This window comes from Hemitrygon akajei, chromosome 5 (assembly GCF_048418815.1).
Source record: "Hemitrygon akajei chromosome 5, sHemAka1.3, whole genome shotgun sequence".
Lineage (NCBI taxonomy): Eukaryota > Metazoa > Chordata > Chondrichthyes > Myliobatiformes > Dasyatidae > Hemitrygon > Hemitrygon akajei.
In genome coordinates, this window is record NC_133128.1 from 66,751,242 (window position 1) to 66,772,535 (window position 21,294).

At 39.5% G+C, this 21,294-nt stretch overlaps 1 protein-coding gene across 9 annotated transcripts in view; it reads right to left on the reverse strand.

The window, feature by feature from the left end:
• The window catches only part of dmd (dystrophin), a 1,932,045-nt gene that overhangs the window by 1,028,948 nt on the left and 881,803 nt on the right, over positions 1-21,294 (reverse strand). For 8 of the 9 annotated variants that reach the window (XM_073045659.1, XM_073045656.1, XM_073045667.1 and 5 more), the window contains 3 exons: positions 18,111-18,284; positions 14,049-14,204; positions 5,582-5,752 (listed from right to left, as the gene is read on the reverse strand). In XM_073045659.1, coding sequence (XP_072901760.1) covers positions 5,582-5,752; positions 14,049-14,204; positions 18,111-18,284 — 501 coding nt within the window. The remainder of the gene's footprint in view (positions 1-5,581; positions 5,753-14,048; positions 14,205-18,110; positions 18,285-21,294) is intronic. The other variant, XM_073045653.1, reaches the window with a different exon arrangement.

The following is a 21,294-nucleotide window of genomic DNA, read 5'->3' on the forward strand; positions in this document are numbered from 1 at the left end:
ATCACTATTGACCAGAAGCTTACATGAATTAGCTGTGTAGATGCTATAAATCGGGTACCCAATAGGAATTGACTCACTTCCTTACATCTCAATCCCTTTCCATCATTTAGAAAGCACAAAGTCAGAAGTGTGAGTGAATATGCTTCACCTCCCAAGTTGAGTGTAGCTCCCAAAACCACTTAGAAAGTTTGAAACCACCCAGAACCAAATAGCCTCTTTGAATCTCACTCCCTCAAGCATACTGGATATTCCTTTCTTCTCTTACCACTGAAGAGTGGCTGCAGTGTGCATCATTTACAAAAGACAATGCAACTACTCACCTGGACTCAGACAACATCTCTCAAACCCACAATGTCAATCATCAGGCAAGGTAAAAGCAGATGCATTTATCCCTTCCAGATGTCTGCCATCATTTGAATAGAAGTATATCATTGACCCTTCATTGCCACTGAACAGAACCAGAATCAGATTTATCATCACCGGCATGTGACGTGAAACTTGTTTACTTAGCAATGCATAATATAGGAGAGGAAAAAAATCAATTACACTATATGTATATTGAATAGATTAAAAAAGTGCAAAAACCAGAAATACTATATATTTAAAAAAGTGAGGTGGTGTCCAAGGGTTCAACATCCATTTAGGAATCAGATGGCAGAGGGGAAGAAGCTGTTCCTGAATCACTGAGTGTGTGCCTTCAGGCTTCTGTACCTCCTACCTGATGGTAATAGTGAGAAAAGGGCATGCCCTGGGTGCTGGAGGTCCTTAATAATGGAAGCTGCCTTTCTGAGACATTGCTCCTTGAAGACGTCCTGGGTACTATGTAGGCCAGTACCCAAGATGGAGCTGACTAGATTTACAACCCTTTGCAGCTTCTTTTACAGTGGGAGTACCCTCACCTTCAGGGCCATATGCGTGAAGGCCACAGCACCTCACCACTTTCTCTAAAGGAATTAAAAATTGACTCTCTCAGCAAACCCCGATCACCCTCAAAAACAATAAATAAATACATTCAAAGGGGATTATCTTGACCAGACAAAGATGATCATTTTTGCTCTGTAAAGTCGAATGCAACAGCAAGACATAAATATTTTGTTTAAGAGTAACTGAATATACTTCATCAGCATAATTGTTTTTATCATGAGGATATTGTTCTTTGACAACAAATGAATTCAACCCCAATGTGCTTAAGCAGTAATTATGATGCAGTAAAGGATTTAAGTCGTCAGTGGGAATGGAGAGAGAACTCAAAGAACACACCATGCATTCTCTCCAAACTAATTACATTTTATCGCTCTCTCCTAAAATAATAAATTTCTATTTGGAGCAACATCTTCAACCATCCCCTCTTCCAAGCTATTGATTTTACAAGCCTAACTGACAGGAACATCCAAATTTGCAAACAGAGGAAGCAAAACAAAAATCTTCATCTTTTTAAGAAAGGTGCTGAGAAAAAAAATTCTTGAGTCAGCCAGGTGGATTGGAGGCAGAACATCCACATGATTCACATTTTAGTCTCCGCTTTCTGCTCTCAGTAAAAACCTTCTCTAGATTACTTCTGCAATTTTATGTCTTTTTATTCTTTTATTTACAACACTGATTTCACAGCTACTCACTGGCTTTCAATTCGCACTTCTGTTGTTTTCAGTCCTGTGCAGATTTACTGGGGTACTTGAATAACAATCCTTCCACTGCTGTCTTTCTACCAGCCCAAGAACATAATATAGGCATTGGAATATTTGACAGGATTCTCCTCTCCACTCCATTTACAATGTAACATCTAAGTAAGTCATTGCAATACTTGTTCAGTAATTCATTGCAGTAATATCCATGTTCAGTGGGCCCCAACCACCAGGCTGCGGACCAGTACCGGGCCGCAAAGTAAAAGCATGTGCTACTGGGCAGCAAGGAAATGATATGATTTGGCGATATAAAATGAGTCAGCTACACCTTTCCTCATTCCCTGTCACGCCCACTGTTGAACACACATGCCAGGTCATTACCCACGTGAGGTCATCAGTCGCCTAAACTCAGTGATACCCTCGCACCAGGGATCACTGGTTGGCCTAAGGTAACAGGCCGCCTCACGCAGCCGGCAGGAAGTGCTGTTGCTCCTGGCCTGGAGCGCAGACAGATGGGCGCCGCCTCTAAACCTGTTTAGCGCACCCCATGGGGATGAATAAAGTATCTATCTATCTATCTGTTCGTGGGGAACCCAGTGCTAAAATATTCGCAGACAACCTAATTCGGACTCAGGGATTCGTAAATAGCAGAGCAGCTACCTCGCCGCGCTCTACTAAAAGTCATCCCTCGAGCCAAACTTTAGTCGGCCGATAGATCCTACCTACCTACAAGGGGGCGGGCACGTGCCCTGTCACACTCCTCGCTCGGTCGGTCGCTCTCTCCAGACTGCGACCACCGCGGCCCCTGTACGGGGACCTCCAGCCCTTACCTTGTCCTCTCAGTGGTGTGTTGCAATGATTTTATATGTTCATACGAGGAAAATATGCACTGTGTGTTTAATATCCAAACGTTACGTAAAATATTATGATGCTATTGACTTACAAGTGAGTTATAATTGACTTACCACTATATTCATGTGAGGAAAATATGCGCTGTGTGTTTAATATTAAATTCATTAGATCAACCCTTTTAGAAACAAAATTGAGTGTATTAGCCACTTGTAAGTGACTTATAGTTGACTTACCACCTACACTCCGGTCGTGATTAACACCCGCACTCTCCCTCCCCCCCCATCAGCCAGTCTGCAAGAATATTGTCAATATTAAACGGTCCGCGGTGCAAAAAAGTTTGGTGATCCCTGTCTGAGTTAAGAGTATGTTTTATTGTATTATTATAGGTATGTTGTTACGAGCTACTGTGAGCGGGTTACACTTAATTGTGGCATGAAAACTATGAAGATCCACTTTGGCATGAACTAGAAATCATCAGCCATCATTTACCAGGTTCTAAAATAAATGACAAATTATAAGCCTGTGAAACAATAAGACAGCTTTCAAGTCTACGGTGTCACAGATGAGTAACCATAACCTACTGAGTAACAAAAAATCTTTCAAATTTGCTGAAATCTACCTGGTAATTTCTGTGCTACAGGCAACTATGTTCTTTGATAATGAGGTGGAGTAAGTAGTGCAGCTGGAAGAACTGCCGCCTCTTGATCTTGCATGCTGACTGCCTGAAGCTTTGCATGTTCTCCCTGTGACAATGGATTTCCTCTAATGATGTGGTCGGTAGGCAAAATGGTCACAACAAAGAGTGCAGGTCAGTAGTAGAATCTGGGGAGTGGCTATGACAATGTACTGTAGTGAGATTAGTTATGATCAGTATGTACTCAGCAGGTGGAAGAGCTTGTTTCCATAATTCTATGCCTTGAGAGCATTTCAAGATGCTGTCTCATTTTCAAGACATAGAAACTCATCCATCTTGCAGTATAAAGTATGGCAGAGGACGTTGAGTGCCTGGATTATAGCATTACTTGGCAGAGAGATTACCTTCAGTGGAGGCAAAAATGAGCACAACATTCTTCTGTATACACTATTCCCATTCGGAATTACTTTCTCAATATACAGATATCACACTGCTTTTGGATATGCAATAGCCATCCAAAAGAAGGGAGGCAAAAAGCACAATGTGAAACTCTCAGGGTGTTCAGTAACAAAACAGGAAAGATAATTTCAACTTTTAGCCCTAAAACTGGTAAATTACTGTAATCTCTCAGTCCGCAATCCCTTGTAACTGCAATCCAGACACAACTTCCTGTCATAGTTTAGTGTATATGTTTATATCTACTTTTCAGCATGTTACTTTTAAACATATTATTCTACTCCAATTACTCTTATTAGATAAACAGCATGTTACTTTTAAACATATTATTCTACTCCAATTACTCTTATTAGATAAAATATTAAATACATAACATTAGTTTATATAAAATATTGAACGTTCTGGAACCAAAAATCAAGATTTCCATCTCCCTTCTTTACTCAATCCCCACATTAAGTTCACATTTCTATGCTGATTGTAATTGTTAACTGCTCTGCAGAGTTCCAGATGATAACTGGCAAGCTCATTCACAACTTGGCCAATTTGAAGCCACCCTCTTATTATTTTCTGAGGCTGGGATGCCAACAGTTGAATCGTGGAAATATGTCAACATTCACTTTCCCTCCTTACTATGAACCCTAGCATACCAAGGGAGAAATACTTCAGATGGCAGGGCTTTCAAGTTCCACTATGACTAAATCAAAACTTCAGCAGGAAGTTCTTAACTTCAATATGTCTCTATTCAACTGGAAGGAAATCCCATCTTGTGATTTTTTTTTTAAATTGCAAATTTAGACATTGCCGTGTTCTAAGTAGAGTCATTACTGCAGATTTTGCTACTGGCAACTACATAGTGAGAGTTTGAGCAATGAATCAGCCTTGAAGTGTCTGCTTGGAATAACATAATCCAAAAGTACCGGAGGTTCTATTAAATCGGATGAGCAGCAGCCACTACTGCGAAATGAATTTATTTTACCTGGAGAAATAAATATTAGTCTTTTATTAATTTGAAACTTTAACTATTTGAAGAATAGTTCTCCATCCATACAATAAACAACTCTCCAGATACAGATCAGCGTGAAGCTTTGCTGCTTGGTACTCCAGCAAAAAACTCGTGACAAAACAAAAAGACCCCTCTAAATGTGACTCCTTCTGTGCTGTCCAATTCGACATTATATTCCATAAAAATAAATTATTGAAAGAACAAAAGTTGCTTGCATTTCACCTTCCTCCATCACATTGTACAACAATGTACCAAGTTTAGATGTGTAGATTTTCTTTCTGATATTTGGCTTACAACAACTACTGCATAGTCATGGTGAAAGTATAAATACAAAAAATGCAAAAATGTATAATACTTTGTTACTTCTAATCCAACATAGATTCAAAAAATATTCTTCCCCAAACCATCCAATTGATGTGCTTTGGTATTGCTTCCCACTCCAGAGTTTTGTGCACTGCTACCACGTGAGGGAACTCGATATACCCAGACTGATTGCCCCATTTTCCATACAACAGCAGTAACTACTTTGCTGACTGAAAAGCATTTGCTATGCCTTTCCTTCTTTGCATTTGAAACTATATATTTAAATGTTTGAAATTTAGCTAATATTTCTGAATCCCAGAACAGTCCAGGTTAAAAGGGACAACAGAAGCTGTCCAAAGTGAAGTTCCATAATTACAGACTCAGTGGATATGAATTTGGGTAAAATCATCACTGAAAAATTAGTTGACTATTCCTACAATCCACATTCCCCAATGAGAAGAGTGTTGCAGAAAGTAATTACTAATGCTCTTGCACAGGGCATTCAAACTGCAGCTGATGTCCTGAAACACTCTACTCATATGCTTTAAAAATGTCTCAGCTTCACAGCTAATGAAAAAACTATGCAATCCCAAGTAAGCACTTGAAGAACCACTCAATTAAATGCCAACAGTATCTGTTAAAACATAATGCAAAGGTAAAAAGACAGAACTTTTTCAAATACATTTATTGAAATTAATTAAATCAGCTTACCTTACTCCAGGCAACCTCAGTGTCTAAATTAGTAGGCATGCCTTCAACCGCTGATCTCCTTGTCAGCTCTGCATCTGTTGCTGCCAGCCACTCTGTCAGAGCATTCACTTCTTTCCTCAGCTTCCGAGAAAATTTCAGAGACTTCTCCAATTCTTGCTTTCCTTCAGTTACCTGAGTAATGTTGGGGTGGCGGGGGAGGGGGTAAGAGAAAGATTGTATTTAAACATTGCTGCTTTAATGGTTGATCCACAGAGAAAATTGTCAAATTCAATCAACTAAACCATGCTATGTTCATTCATAATGAGACTAGTGTGGTTAATTAAGCTGGCATTTGAAGACGAGCTGCAGAGGGAAAGGGAATCAAGCAGAACATCCAGAGAGGTTCAAAGAGATGCTTGGAGACTGAAGGCCAGAGACATTAACTAAGATCTATTCAGAAGAAAAGAAGACAAGGTGGTGAGGGATTAGAGGGTGGAAAAAAGGTGGAAGTCAGAAAAACTCTTGTGGGGTTGGCAAGGGCTTAGCACAGGATGAGGGGAGCAAAAATCAGAAAGTGCGCTCCTCAACTACCAACAGCAGCTCAACTAAGCTTATCACTTTTAAATGCAACATAGCTCAACACTGCCTCAGTTTAAATGCCCCGCCATATTAACTATTTGCTTCTGCACAAGGTATACTTTTGTGCATTATTTCAGAACATCCATTGGATGGTAATTGCTGTAACTGAGAATGGCCTTTCTCCTCCACATGTATGGACGTCATGCACAAAAAGGACCAGCTGGAAGCTCACTGCTGATACACTATGTCCTCGATAAAGTTCCGGATTCCATCATATAATTATAAAATCTATCCCATGTAATCCCTTGGCTATTATTTCCTTCCCATTATAATGATTTGATCAGGTGAACTATATGTCTTCTAATTAACATGTCATAATGAAAATAACACTTCCTTTGTAAATAAGAGGGAACAAATATTAAACATGATGCTTTACTATTGCTTATTAGTTTCTACATGGATAACAGGAGACAATGTGAAGTACTGAGCAGAAAATTATTCATATTCTGGGAAAGAGAAGGACCACCTCCTATCTACAGCTCATATTAAATCCATCAAGCTAGAAAATGAAGTTGATATTAAAATCTATTGGAAATACAACAGTAATTTTCACACCTCATCTTCTTTGAATATTGTTGGCATATTTCCTTCAAACTTTTATTAAGTTATTAAAACTGCACTAGAATTATGTCAAATGAGTGAAACACTGTACTTTCAAGATATGACCCCTGCCATAAGTTGGAGATCATTTTACTTAAATATTTCTTGACAGTTTTGTGCAAAAAATGCGATGTAAAACCTTACTGATGCCCATGTACATTAAAATGCAGTCATTAAAATGTTTTCAGGTCGAATTCTGTGGCCGTGGCTGGAAGGGGAGAAATAAAGAAGTGCTTGCTAATTTAGTCAAGTGGGTACCTGTGATACATGCTTCATGTGCAGTCAAGTCCAACGAGATCATTGATACCAATGAACCAAAGATGCATCATATCATTCGCATTGCAATGAAATTAGTGTAAAGTTATCAAAACTGGCTTCTAACTTTGCTCAAGGAGATCTTAGCAGGAAATAAAGAAGAAATGAATGAGATTCCCAAAGGGAAAGTACATTTGACTGTGATCTCTCAGACCCTTTTAAATGAAGAGCAACTCAACTATACCTCAGTTATTCATTAAGGGAGTCAGTAACAGGACAGGAAAGGGGTCTAATTCAATTTAAAATTCAGCTGTATTTTTCTTAATATATGCACAGTGCTCAAGTTCACCGGCTTTCGTTTGAAAAGGCTGATTAAGGATTAATGTACTTACATGCGAGCCTTGAAATCAGCTGTACCTTAGGAATTTACCTTAGCCTCAACTTCCCAGCAACTCCAAGCAACAGTTTCCCTCCACCCGCCAATTAAGATTTCAATTGAATGCACCACACCATAAGTGAGAGCAGCAAGAATCAAAGGCAGTTGTTCTTCCTCCACTGAGTGACAGACTCAGGGAAGAATAGATTTATAGCGCTCCACAAATAAACCCCAGGCCTTTGCAGCTAGGCTGCATGGTGTTGTTATTCATGATCCAAAGCAGCCATTAGATCAAGAAGCTCACTGAACAGTGGTTTGACAGATCCAGACTACAGAAGAATGGAAACTGTTGAAATAAATATACTTTGTAGCTTCGCTATCTTAGGGCAGTGGAACAGGCAGGCACAGCCTTCCCATGACAAAGATTCACATCAATAGTAAATCACACCAGGATGCTTTAACACATCTCCAGATACTGGATGATCACAGCTGCCTTGTGACAATGAGCTGTCCAGAGGCATTCTCAAGATCAGTCTCTTTCTCTGCATTCCTGCCACCTACACTACACCTTAGTGAAGATGCAAAATACTGGCAAGAGGCAACCATTACTGGTTGTTGTTGAAGCAAACTAAGAGGCAACAGTGGGATGAATTTTGCTTTTCTTAAGTCAACAGAGGATATTATCTTTGCTGAAAGGCAGCATGATCTTTAAACAAAAGATTCAGGCTCACTCATAATTGGTAAGGTTGAGCTTAATGGGACTTGACTCTGTCAGGCTTGAGCTGCATCAGCTAGATATTCAGGTTTGGGCCTTGTCAGGTGAGTCTTGTATTTGCAGTGGTTGGAATGGGTTTTAATTTGACAATGACATATTAAAGAGCAGCTGGCAGATGGTGGATTTACCTGTGTGACATTTATACTGGAAACAAATGCCTCCATGCTATTACATGGGGCTTGTTTATCATTTAGACAAGTCCTACTCAGTATTTATACAGATGTTACATCAATCTCAAAATGCCTGTCAAATGAACACTTCCCCCTTTATCGTAGGTGACTAGCACTAAAGATTTCCCCTTTCCTCTTCTCCTGAAGTCATAAACGCCCTGGAGCAGTGCGGCGCTGCAAGTGTCAGCCACTCACTTGGGTACAAATATGTAATTTCATCTTATTAACAAACAACATTCAGGGAACAAGTACTCATCACAGATGTTTTAAGTGCAAAAAATATTCAATTAATCTCCAGCATCTAGGCAGCGAACTTTAAAAAAATCCAGAGCCTGTATTTAACATGGCAAAGTTGTCATGTGAGGATATATACTGCCATCTGCAGCTTGCATTCTGTTAGCAGTAATAACCACTCCAAACACCTAAGCCAAATACTTCAGCTATATAGTAAATTTATACTTTCCAAACACCAGGTAGATTGGCTAGGGGTTTGTACGCAAGATAAGAGAGATCGGACAGCCGTGAGAGGGATGGAAATAGAAATGAGTGGGAAGAACAGAAAGGGAGAGTGATGTTAATGTGAGGAAGATAGTGAAGAGAGGGAAGGGACAGGAAATGACTGGATGGAAAGGTTTCAAAGAGGAAAGAAACCTATATTGGTGAGATAGCAAGGAAAAAATCAAAGATAAAGGGCATTTCTGCAACCAAGGAGGATAGAATGAGAGGTAGTGGTAGAGGGAGGAAGTTGAGATGATGAAATCCCACCTAAATTAATCAAATACCATCCACTGTTTCGATGGTACCGCCATTCGAATAATCCAATCAGTGCAAGTATTCACAGAAAAAATCAAATTTCAGCATTCAAGCAGTCTTTGAGCAGTTTCCTTAACTGATCTCAAACCTCCACCGCCTTGTGGCTATACTCACTCATGGGGTAGGCTTCAGGGGTAAACCCCGAGGAAAAATCCAGAGCTGGAGTCCCTAAGGCAATCCTATGGCGAGTTCAACACTGACTGGCAACTCCTGTGAGCTGGTGACAAAATACATTAGTTTCTGCCATTCCTTTGGATTTGTCAGCTGCTTGGAGGTGGTGGGGGGGGGGGGGCACTGCTGCATGGGCAACAGCTTGCTCTCCAAATCATATTGCCCTGGCTTGTGTATCATGTAGAAGCTAGGACACAACATTCATGGCTGACCCAGATAAACAGAGGGCCTCATTTAAATACAAAATTTATTTAGAATTCATTTCACAAATATATTATCAATTTATATCTTTGGTAAATTTAGAAATTGAGAATATGCGGAAAACTGGGTTTGAAGCCGAGGATGTACCATAACCCTTAGCAATATCACGTCAGGTTTGTGATGTTGCCTACGCTTGCTACATGATTACTCCTTTAAAAAAAAATGACTTCAACTTCCAGATTACTTGATCAACATAATTTCTAAATGTCTATGTGCACTCATCAGACTACATTCTCCATCAGGCCATAGTCTAGCCAAGACTGGAATCAACAAATTCCCTTTATGTTTCAATATGACCTCTTAGATCAGTAGGAGGAACTTCCTAGCTGTGCACCATTCATTCTGAAGATCTTTCAGTGGATGGTATAGTATACTGTTAACCTAAAACTATAAGCAGTTCCGTGATGAAATTTGATAATTCCACAACTGAAATTGGGCCAGTAATTTCAAAATTTGCTCTTACATCCAATAGGACAAAAACTCATTCCATCATCTCTGGCTGAAGTCAAATCTAGAACACTGCAATAAAACTTCACCCTTCAACAGGTACCACCACACAAGTTGGCCTACTGTTCCAAGGAGACCAAATATAAAAATCAACAAATTGAAATCAACAATGACATATCAAACATGCCATGACTGCCTTCATGTCAGACTCTGTTGATCTAGAATAGATTATTACCGTTTATGACACCTCCGGCTGATTTGAAATACTTGTGACAAGAACACAACACAGCCAACAATATGCAAAAAAAAATTAACTTAGATAATTATGAATGGTCAGCAAACAGCCAGGGGTGATCACAGCAGAAAGAATTTCATGCTTCTGACAACATCCTCAACAAATAACAAAAATTCTGATTTGCTTCTGGTATCCACACAGACAACAACAGAATAACCAAAACTGAACTGAAAACTGGTTTCCAGCTGTTTTACCTGACTAATATCTGCAGCTGTGAAATCAACATTAGCCTAATCATCTCCATGCTGAGATGAACTTTATTTTTATTTGTGATTGACTGAGTCTATTAATGGCTTAATGATGTAATTACTCTAAATTTTGTTTCTCAGTTTAATCTGGGTGCGCAGGGGTTCCTGGAGGATACGTTTAATTTGTGGAAATAATTTACACTGATTAAGCATCTTCATAGGTTAGTTTTACCTGGAGCTGAATTGTTAACTTCATTGCTTTGCAATTTGGACGATGGACATTCAAAACTCATTTCAACCTTACAACTGAAGGAAAGATGTACTCTAAGAGGGGCTGCCATTCAAATGAAATATCAAGATTCGGGCTATTCCCTCTGATGAACACAATTTCTTGGTATTATTTAAGAAATGAAAAGGAGTGCTTTTGTCCATCTTGCCAACAGTTATCCCTCAATCAGAAACACAGTTGCTGTGTTGGTGAAAATCATGCTGATGGGTGCAGTGCACAAACACGCTGCCAAATTTCAAACGCTCCCTCAGTGACAACACTTCACTGGCCTCTGTCATTTTGTATACACCAGAGATTAGCTGAATTCCTGTATAAATGCTATTTTAATGGTTCCAATAAGTTTATCTTGCACAGAACATGAAATGAATTTTCTTTCATCTTTTTCAGCGCTGGTTGAAGGAAACCTCCCATTGTACATTGTATTTACTGATGATATGCTTTGTGGTCAAGCCTGATATAAATGCAATGCATAGACCTGTGACCTTCTGTACTTGTTGAGCCCTTGCACAAGCATTACATGTTATCCAAAAACTTCTCTTTCAGTGAGCCATTTTTTCCATAGGGAAACATTGGAACTAACTTGTGCAGCTGATGGCAGATTTCTCGGTACGCAACTGCTAAACCCCCAGATTGACATCAAAGGTATGTCCATATTGTTTAGAATGTGATCTGATGCTGGAGAAGGGATATTGAACCATTTTTACTTCAGCTCAGAAAGAAGGCAACATCAGACCCAGTTTGTGGGTGGCAGAGCTATTGTTTCTCTGTTGATTTCCATTGGAGGTGTACAGTTACAAGGGACTAATGTATGTTAGTGAACATGTCATTTCACTTTGTTTAAGTATATCCAAGTACTAAAATATTTTAACTGCCATTATAATGTCTTCATCACTCCATTAAGTTGTTATAAAAAAATCAGAGTACAAACACAAGGCCATTTACCCACCTCCTCCATATCATTTGAAAAAGATCAGCCTGAGACAACCCCAATTCAGAGCCCTTGTGTCCACAGTCCTGTAGTTCACAGCTCGTCAACTGCACAACCAAGTATCTTTTTCAAAAAAGCATTTCTGCCTCTATCACCCTTTCCAGGGAAAGGGTTTTAGAGTACTACCCCCTTTGAAAAAAATTATCTTCTTATCTTCCTGCCAATGAGGTAAGTTACCACTAGTGGGTGATCCTTCTGCCAAGGGTAATCGGGCCTCGTATTAACTCTTTCTAGTCCCCTCATTTGTACACCTTAATGAAGACCTCCTCAACTTCTGTTCCAATAAAAACAAATATTGTGTGTTCTACTTTTTCCATTAGATGCTACTGCACAGTCGTGGCAAGATACCTGTACAGGATATATTAAACTAACATTAAAAATGTTAAATTTTAAAATGTATTTAATGTGTTTAGGATATTTATGTTTCTTTGTGTGACAACTTCAACAGTAAACCGAGTCAACTGACAACAGCATTTTCCAGCTGGGTGTGTTTTCAACCACCCCCATCCAACCCAACTGTGATCACATTATTTGATGTACAGGAGCTTATTAAAATGGACTGCACCAGCTCTGAAGAGCAAGTTCTCACTGTGTGATACTCAGACAACGTTTGTCTTGTCTCACCACTGAAGCTGTATCATAGGTTTTGATCTTTGCAACTATGTGAACACAACCACAATTTCCATTTACTATTTGAGTTATCTTGAAGCAGTCCTGTTGTAGTTTGATTGGTCTTGTGCTGTTGGCTCATTCCCAATGAAAATCAGCCTGAGATATTCAAGAATGGAATTGGAACAGCAAATATTTTAGTGTCACAGAGTATCAAGTCCATGACCCACTGAAGGAAACCACAAAATTAGGCTCTGGGTCCAAATGCCATGGAGATTGGCTAGGTTGTCAATGATAATGTATCTCTTTGACTCAAACAAAAGAATTTCTCAAAGCATAACCAACACTCTTAGCATATCACGACTAATACATCCTCTTGATCCTGAGAATGCATATTTTTCCTGAGTTGGACACTTTGTATCATGAAGGATATAAAATGTTGGAATTTATGTGAGAATAAGATCTCAGGTATATCAATGCCAGCTGTTTCTTACAGTGATTTGATTATTTTTCTTTTGTAATGTTTTTTGTTTTGTAAGACTGTTGGTGAGTGAATCCTGCAAAGTCTTTTCATCTTGACGTAGACTTTATGAGGAGTTGACATATGAGATTCAAGTGTTTTTATTGTGGCTGTAAATGACAAGTACTTGTCTGGTTTCATTCTTGCTGCTGGTGACCATGGATCCACAATATGAAACTACCCTGAAAGCCACTGAAGTTGCCTGGATTTCTGAAGAGTGACATGAGTAAGTGCCAGTGGTGCAGCAGGAAATGTTCTGCAGAGGTTGCTACAGTGTAGGGGGAGCTTTATATCTGTGCTGAATAAGCCCTGACAAGACATACCTGAAATATTCTATTCTGTATCACTGTCATGAGTTGTCATGCTGACAAGGGTAACTCACCAGTGATGCCAAAGTCAAAATATATTTCTTTAATTCAATTCATTACATAGCTTAAATGTAACTTATGATTATTAAATTAATTCTGCGAAGTCTAACTTCTTGGAAGTGTTCAGTCTATTTGTAAATGCACTGGCTTGGCCAACAATTTAAATCCCCTAATAGATCATTATGAAGACAATAATTTTGTTAATAAACAGAAAACTTTGAAAGCTGCGAGTTCCCACTGTCCTGGCAAGGTAAGGGAGCTGGCATCCCACCCCAGATTGGTCTATAAGATATACTACTCCCACAATACATGGATGATTCCTCATAAGCAGTGGAAGCGGCCTTATAAACTGCCATGGCGTAAAATACTTTATTGAGGTAATCCATGGTCTTCCATGGATAAACGCTTTTGTGCAAACATTGCGACCACCCTGATGTCATCCATGAACAAAAAAAAACCTTTCAACTGCAACAGATACAAGTTGAAAAAAGGAATGTGAACTAGACCCACCCACACAAAAGATTATGAACTGGTCCTACCCACTGGTGCTAACAGTAAAAAAAAAGCACAAGACATATCAGTGAAATAATACAAAACCTTCAACTGGAGAAACAAGTTTACTTATTTCTTTAGAATATAAACAGAACAATATGGCCCAGAAGTGGCAGAACTGTCAAATTTACATGATCAATTACAGAGTAGAATAAAGCATAAAATTGCTGACCTGAGCTCCGAGGTCATTGTATTGTAGTTTCAAGGCAGTTACTCTCTCATCTAGTTCTTTGGGATTCTCTGTTTGCTGTTTCTGTACAACTTGACGCCCAGTTTTAATCACTGTTTCCACATCAGATTTCACTTCACTCAGACTCTTATATAATTTCTAAAAATTGAAAAGAACATATTCAGGCATTGTCACACACACAGCAGACTGCTCCATTAATTAAATTCTGGCAGATCTTGTGCTGTAAAACTTATTTTTTTATTGCTGAGGGTATTTTGAATATATGGGCTTGGAAGATTTATCCATTTCCTTTTGTAGAATCAAACATAATTTAACCAGGTTTTAGTCAAGGGAAGTTTTAATTTAGTTGAAGTACCAAGGGTGAAAATGTACAGAAATACTTTGTTCATATATTTGAATCCCAATCGTTATATTCACATTAACTCATGCATTGGTAAAATATAATTGAGAAAGGCTGGAAGTCAATAGTTCCCACTGAAGAGAACCTTAAGTTCTTATGTTTCCATATGCCTTCGAAACGGACAATTCAGCCTATCATATCTATGCTGTTCTTAGGTCATTTCCATCAGTCTCATTCCCAATTTATTCTCCTGTGACATAGTGCCTCTCATATGCTCATCAGTTCTGTCCCGATTGCACTGTCACTCATCTATACTAGGAGTAATTTGTTGCAGTCAATTACCCAACCTGCACATCTTGGGAATGTGGGAGAAAAACAGAATACCAATATAAACCCGTGCTATGCAGCAGAGACTGCAGAAACAGCACATATACAGCAATGAAAATTAGGACTGGAAATCTGGGAATACAGATCCATAATTCACTGAAAGTGACAACACGGGTAGATAAGGACAAAATGAGAGCTTTCAGCACACTGGCCTTCATAAATCAAAGTAGTGAATTACAGGAGTTGGGATGTTATGTTGAAAATGTATAAGACTTTCACTGAGGTCAAATTTGGATTACTGTGTGTAGTTCTGGTCACCTACCTACATGAAATATATCATTAAGATTGAAGAAATACAGAGAAAATTTACAAGGACGTTGCCAGAATGTGGGGACTCGAGTTATAGGGAAATAGAGGAATAGATGATGACTTTATTTTCTGAAGTAAAGAAGTAGAAGGGGTGATTTGATGGAGGAATACAAAATTATGAGGGGTATAGGCAGGTTAATTGCAAGCAGCCTTTTTTTCCACTGAGGTTGAGTGAGATGAGAACTAGAGGTCATAGGTTAAGGTGAAAGTTGAAGTATTTGAGACTGATCTGCGGTGGAGTTTCTTCGTTCATTGGGTGATGTGTGCATAGAGCAAGCTGCCAGCAGAAGTGGAGGATGTGGGTTTGATTTCAACAGTTGAGGGAAATTTGTTTAAGTAGATGGATGGGAGGGCCTTGAAGGGCTATGGTCCAAGTGCAGGTTGACTGGATATGGCAGAATAACAGTCTGGCATGGACTTGATGGGCAAAAGGGCCTGTGTCTCTGGTGCAGTGCTATATTGCTCCATAGAATGGAGGTGCTGGAGCTGTGAGACGGAAACCGTGGCTCTACCACAGCTGCTTTATCCACAATACCATTCCAATCCACCAATCTATCTATCCTTATCTTTAATAAGCTGATCTATTTCTTTCTGTTCCATTACATTCAGAGGCTATTTAATTAGATATTGTCAGACTTTTCATGTATTCTGTCAATTTATTCTTGTATTTGCTTCAGTGAATTTGATGATGAAAATTCCAGTCACTTTTCAACTATCACAAACCAAGATAGTTCAAAAATTAGGATGCATCTGATTCGGGTGAACTTTCCATTACTAAATTCATAAACATCAAGAAACCTTAATTTAAAAGATTAGCTATGATATAGAGATTTTGATATATTAAGTTGGGACTAGTTCGGCAAATGTAATTGCCTCAGGGTGTTCCAAAAGTTTCCTCAATTGCATGCCAAGTTAGCAGTTTGTCAATTCATTTTCTTTATACCAGTTTATTACTAATTATTCCAGCTTCTTCTTCGCTAAAAATAAAAGAAGCAGCATTTGTTACTTATAACCATATAACAATTACAGCACGGAACCAGGCCATCTCAGCCCTTCTAGTCCATGCCGAACACTTACTCTCACCTAGTCCCACCTAGCTGCACTCAGTCCATAACCCTCCATTCCTTTCTTGTCCATATACCTATCCAATTTTACTTTAAATGACAATATCGAACCTGCCTCTACCACTTCTACTGGAAGCTCATTCCACACAGCTACCACCCTCTGAGTAAAGAAGTCCCCCCTCGTGTTACCCCTAAACTTTTGCCCCCTAACTCTCAACTCATGTCCTCTTGTTTGAATCTCCCCTACTCTCAATGGAAAAAGCCTATCCACGTCAACTCTATCTATCCCCCTCATAATTTTAAAAACCTCTATCAAGTCCCCCCTCAACCTTCTACGCTCCAAAGAATAAAGACCTAACTTGTTCAACCTTTCCCTGTAACTTAGGTGCTGAAACCCAGGTAACATTCTAGTAAATCTTCTCTGTACTCTCTCTATTTTGTTGACATCTTTCCTATAATTCGGTGACCAGAACTGTAAACAATACTCCAATTTTGGCCTCATCAATGCCTTGTACAATTTTAACATTACATCCCAGCTCCTATACTCAATGCTCTGATTTATAAAGGCCAGCATATCAAAAGCTTTCTTCACCACCCTATCCACACGAGATTCCACCTTCAGGGAATTATGCACCATTATTCCTAGATCACTCTGTTCTACTGCATTCCTCAATGCCCTACCATTTACCATGTATGTCCTATTTTGATTATTCCTACCAAAATGTAGCACCTCACACTTATCAGCATTAAACTCCATCTGCCATCATTCAGCCCACTCTTTTAACTGGCCTAAATCTCTCTGCAAGCTTTGAAAACCTACTTCATTATCCACAACACCACCTAACTTAGTATCATCTGCATACTTAGTAATCCAATTTACCACCCCATCATCCAGATCATTAATGTATATGACAAACAACATTGGACCCAGTACAGATCCCTGAAGCACACCATTAGTCACCGGCCTCCAAATTGACAAACAGTTATCCACCACTAATCGCTGGCATCTCCCATCCAGCCACTGTTGAATCCATTTCACTATTTCAATATTAATACCTTCCTAACTAACCTTCCATGTGGAACCTTGTCAAAGGCCTTACTGAAGTCCATATAGACAACATCCACTGCTTTACCCTCTTCAAAAAATTCAATATAATTTGTCAAACATGACTTTCCATGCACAAATCCATGTTGACTGCTCCTAATCAGACACTGTCTATCCAGATAATTATATATACCATCTCTAAGAATACTTTTCATTAATTTACCCACCACTGACGTCAAACTTACAGGCCGATAATTGCTAGGTTTACTCTTAGAACTCTTTTCAAATGATGGAATTACATGAGCAATACGCTAATCCTCTGGCACCATCCCCGTTTCTAATGACATTTGAAATATTTCTGTCAGAGCCACTGCTATTTCTACACTAACTTCCCTCAAAGTCCAAGGAAATATACTGTCAGGACCCGGAGACTTATCCTCTTTTATATTCTTTAAAAGCTCCAGTACTTCCTCTTCTTTAATCATCATAGTTTCCATAACTACCCTACTTGTTTCCCTTACCTTACACAATTCAATATCCTTCTCCTTAGTGAATATCAAAGAAAAGAAGTTGTTCAAAATCTCCCCCATCTCTTTTGGCTCGACACATAGCTGTCCACTTTGATTCTCTAAGGGAACAATTTTATCCCTCACTATCCTTTTGCTATTAATATAACTGTAGAAACCCTCTGGATTTATTTTCACCTTACTTGCCAAAGCAACCTCATATCTTCTTTTAGCTTTTCTAATTTCTTTCTTACTTGTTTAATCATCTCAGAACTGGCCAACATAATGTTAGCTATGGTTAAATCAAAATTTTCTTGATCAACAACAAAGGAATCCATTGTCAATTTTGGCATTCAATGGACTTGGGAAAGAAATGAAAACAGGCATCCCTACCATACAATGGTCAAGCTGGTTCTGGACATATTCCGGCTCTACACTGCTCATCTCCAACATGTGCAGTTCAGATTTCACCTCATCCAGGAGCCTTTTGCATTCCAACAGGTGCTGCTCAAAATTTGCTGGCTTCTGGAACAATCTGAATTTGGTGGAAACATCTTGCAGCTTCTTCTGTGGAACAAAGTAAGTACGGAGTCAAAAAGCTCCATAGGAAAAACTGAACCACTGAAGTTGTGCAAACTGTCTTTTCAGACGTAGCAGTAGAAATACTCTCCAAATGCCAACTCACCTACTGCATAAAATAATAAAACATTGCTATCTTTTATTGCTTCACTTTATTTTACACCTTTAACAGCATACTTTTCAAGGTTGTGAAATTTGAAATTTTATTGCAGAGGAGGGGGTATAGGTGGAGGAAGAAGAGAGAAAAAGGAGAGAGGGAGGGGGCAGAGAGGGAATGTGGGTGCAAGAGAGGGGGCGAGAGGGAGGGGGCGTGAGAGACAGAGGGGTCGAGAGAGGGGAGAGTGAAACAGAGAGAGGAGAGAAAAACAGTGAAAGTGAGTGAAACAGAGAGGAAGGCAGAGAGACAGAGACAATTAAAGAGTGAGAGAGAACGAGAGAGTGTCACAGACTGGGAGAGAAAAAGAGGAAGGGACAGAGAGACAGAGGGAGAGAGGGAGGGACAGAGGGAGGAAGAGTGAATCAGTAGGTTGAGTGTGGGAGAACAAGCAAATTAGGGGATAGAGAGTTGGGGAGAGTGAAAGAGAGGAAGGGGAAAGGATAGAAAAAGGAAAGGGAGCTGAGAAAGACTACATAATCTGTAAGTAGGTCAGAAACTGGGAAAAGGAGCAGAAACAATTCAAAAGAGAGATTCAGATAAAGGGACCCAGAAAACTGGAGACAGAGACAAAAGAGGGAGAGACAATGAAAGACTCTTAAGTTGCTGGATGTGGATACTATTTCAGGGTTCGAATGTGGCAGAGATGCAGAAAAAGTGTTTAAATGATTTTATAACCAGAAATTATGTTTGGCGTGAAATCTGATATTTGCTGCAAGAAAGCACCATAAATTGCACCATGGAGTAAATGAGGAACTCCATGACAATTATAATTAAAAGACACTGTTTTACTCATCTTAAATCTAGAACACTAATTGAAAAAATTGGGAATCTACAATGATTGGGAATCTAATTTCAACAATCACAATTTGCTTCTGTTTCTGCAAAACAGATCAACAACACATAATAATTTTGCACATCAAATGAAAGAACATTTACAGATAAAAACAGAAAAATAATATATTCACATTTAAATTCCAACCATTGTCAATTTCTTCAGATCAAACTGTTGCAAGAATTCAAGTAAATCCAAAAAGCGTGTAACTTATTTTGGATGCAGCCTGTTCAAGTCAAGATATTAACGTGAAAGAGGCAGAAAAATGAAGTGGCAGGTCAGGTTTAATTTATAGAAACGCTGTGCCGCAAGGAAACACAAAGACGTAGTGCAGTCAAGGAGGAATATGGTCTGCTCACAGATGAAATAAACTTCTGCAACTGATTTTAAATTGTAATTTTGCTAAATCCCCAGCAGCAGATCTACTCTTAAGACTTAACCAAGAATTATGTTTCACTGAAGGCTGAAAAAGCTATTACACTCCATCATAACTATTTCTTTACTGTTAACTTGAGCACCCAAATTCAGATACTGTATGTATATTTACTGGAAATGAAGTATTTTAACAGCATGGTGTACTGCTTTTTAACTGAGAGATAACATGGTGGTGATGGCAGTTATAAGGAAATGGAATATATTTCCCTGTCTAATAATTTCTCTTGATGATGGCAATCAGCTTTTGAAGCACTAATGAAGCAGTCAAGATACACAATTGTCAGTGTAATTTTACTGTTCAAAATAAACTCATGGAATTGCCTCCATTCATCTGTGGGAACAAATAAACTGAGCAAAATACAAAGATAAGATCACCAAGTCTGCACAGAGCAATAAAACACAAGAGAATCAGGACAGAATAAATTATAATCCGACACGCTCATTTTCTGCAGCGCAAACAGTCACTTGTTTGGCTGAAACGGCTTGACGTTTAAAAAGAGCTCAGGGCTTTTGGGACTACTTGGCAGGTTGCAATCATCGCGAGCAGTCGTTTGTTTAGCTGAGGTGGCATGACATGAGGTAAAAAAAAGAGCTCAGGGCCTTTTGGGGCCTTTGACGAGCTGCAATCATAATGACCTCTTGGGCACTTGGAAAAGGCCAATAAAAATAAGTGAGGTGTATGCGGAGCAGCCGTTTTAGGAGCAGTCATTGTTGGGAGTGGACAGTGTTAGAATGGTCAGGCTTTGGCTCGGCAGGCTTGGAGGAGAACAGACTTAGGTGAGAACAGTGCAGTGAGAATGGCTCCAGACTCAGTGGCATGCTCTTCATGTGAGATGTGGGAACTCTGGGGGACCGCCACTCTCCCTGATAACTACGTTTGCACGAAGAACTTCAAGCTGCAGCTCCACAGAGACCATGTTAAGGAACTGCAGCTGCAGCTGAATGCATTTTGTCCTATGAGAGAAGGAGAAGGTGATGGTTAGGAGCTAAAAGGAAGTAATCACCCCTATGTTGCAGGAGGCAGGTAGCAGGGTGACTGTCAGGAGATGGAAAGGGAAGAAGCAGACAGTGCGGAGTACCCCTGTTGTCAGTCCCCTCAATAATAAGTATACTACTTTGTAAAGTTGGGGGTGGGACAACCTACGAGAGGAAAGACCAGGTCTCTGTCACTGAGTCCAGATCTGTCGCTCAGAAGTAAGGAGGGGACGAGAAGATTGCAGTAGCGTTTAAGGATTCCATAGTTGGAGGAGCAAACGGGGGATTTTGTGGATGTGAAAAACAGACATCTGGATGGAATGTTGCCTCCCAGATGTCAGGGTCAGGGAAGTTTCAGATCGGATCCACAGCATCCTAAAAGGACAGGGTGAGCCCCCAGAAGCTGTGGTACATATTGGCACCAAGACATAGGTAGGATAAAGAGGAGAATATCGGGTGTTAGGTAGAAATCTCAAAAACAGGACCTCCAGGTGTAGTAACCTCTAGGTTGATGCCTGTGTCACGCGCCAGTGAGAGTAAGAATAGGATGACTTGCATGGCTGAGGAATTGGTGCAGAGGGCAGCATTTCAAATCTCTA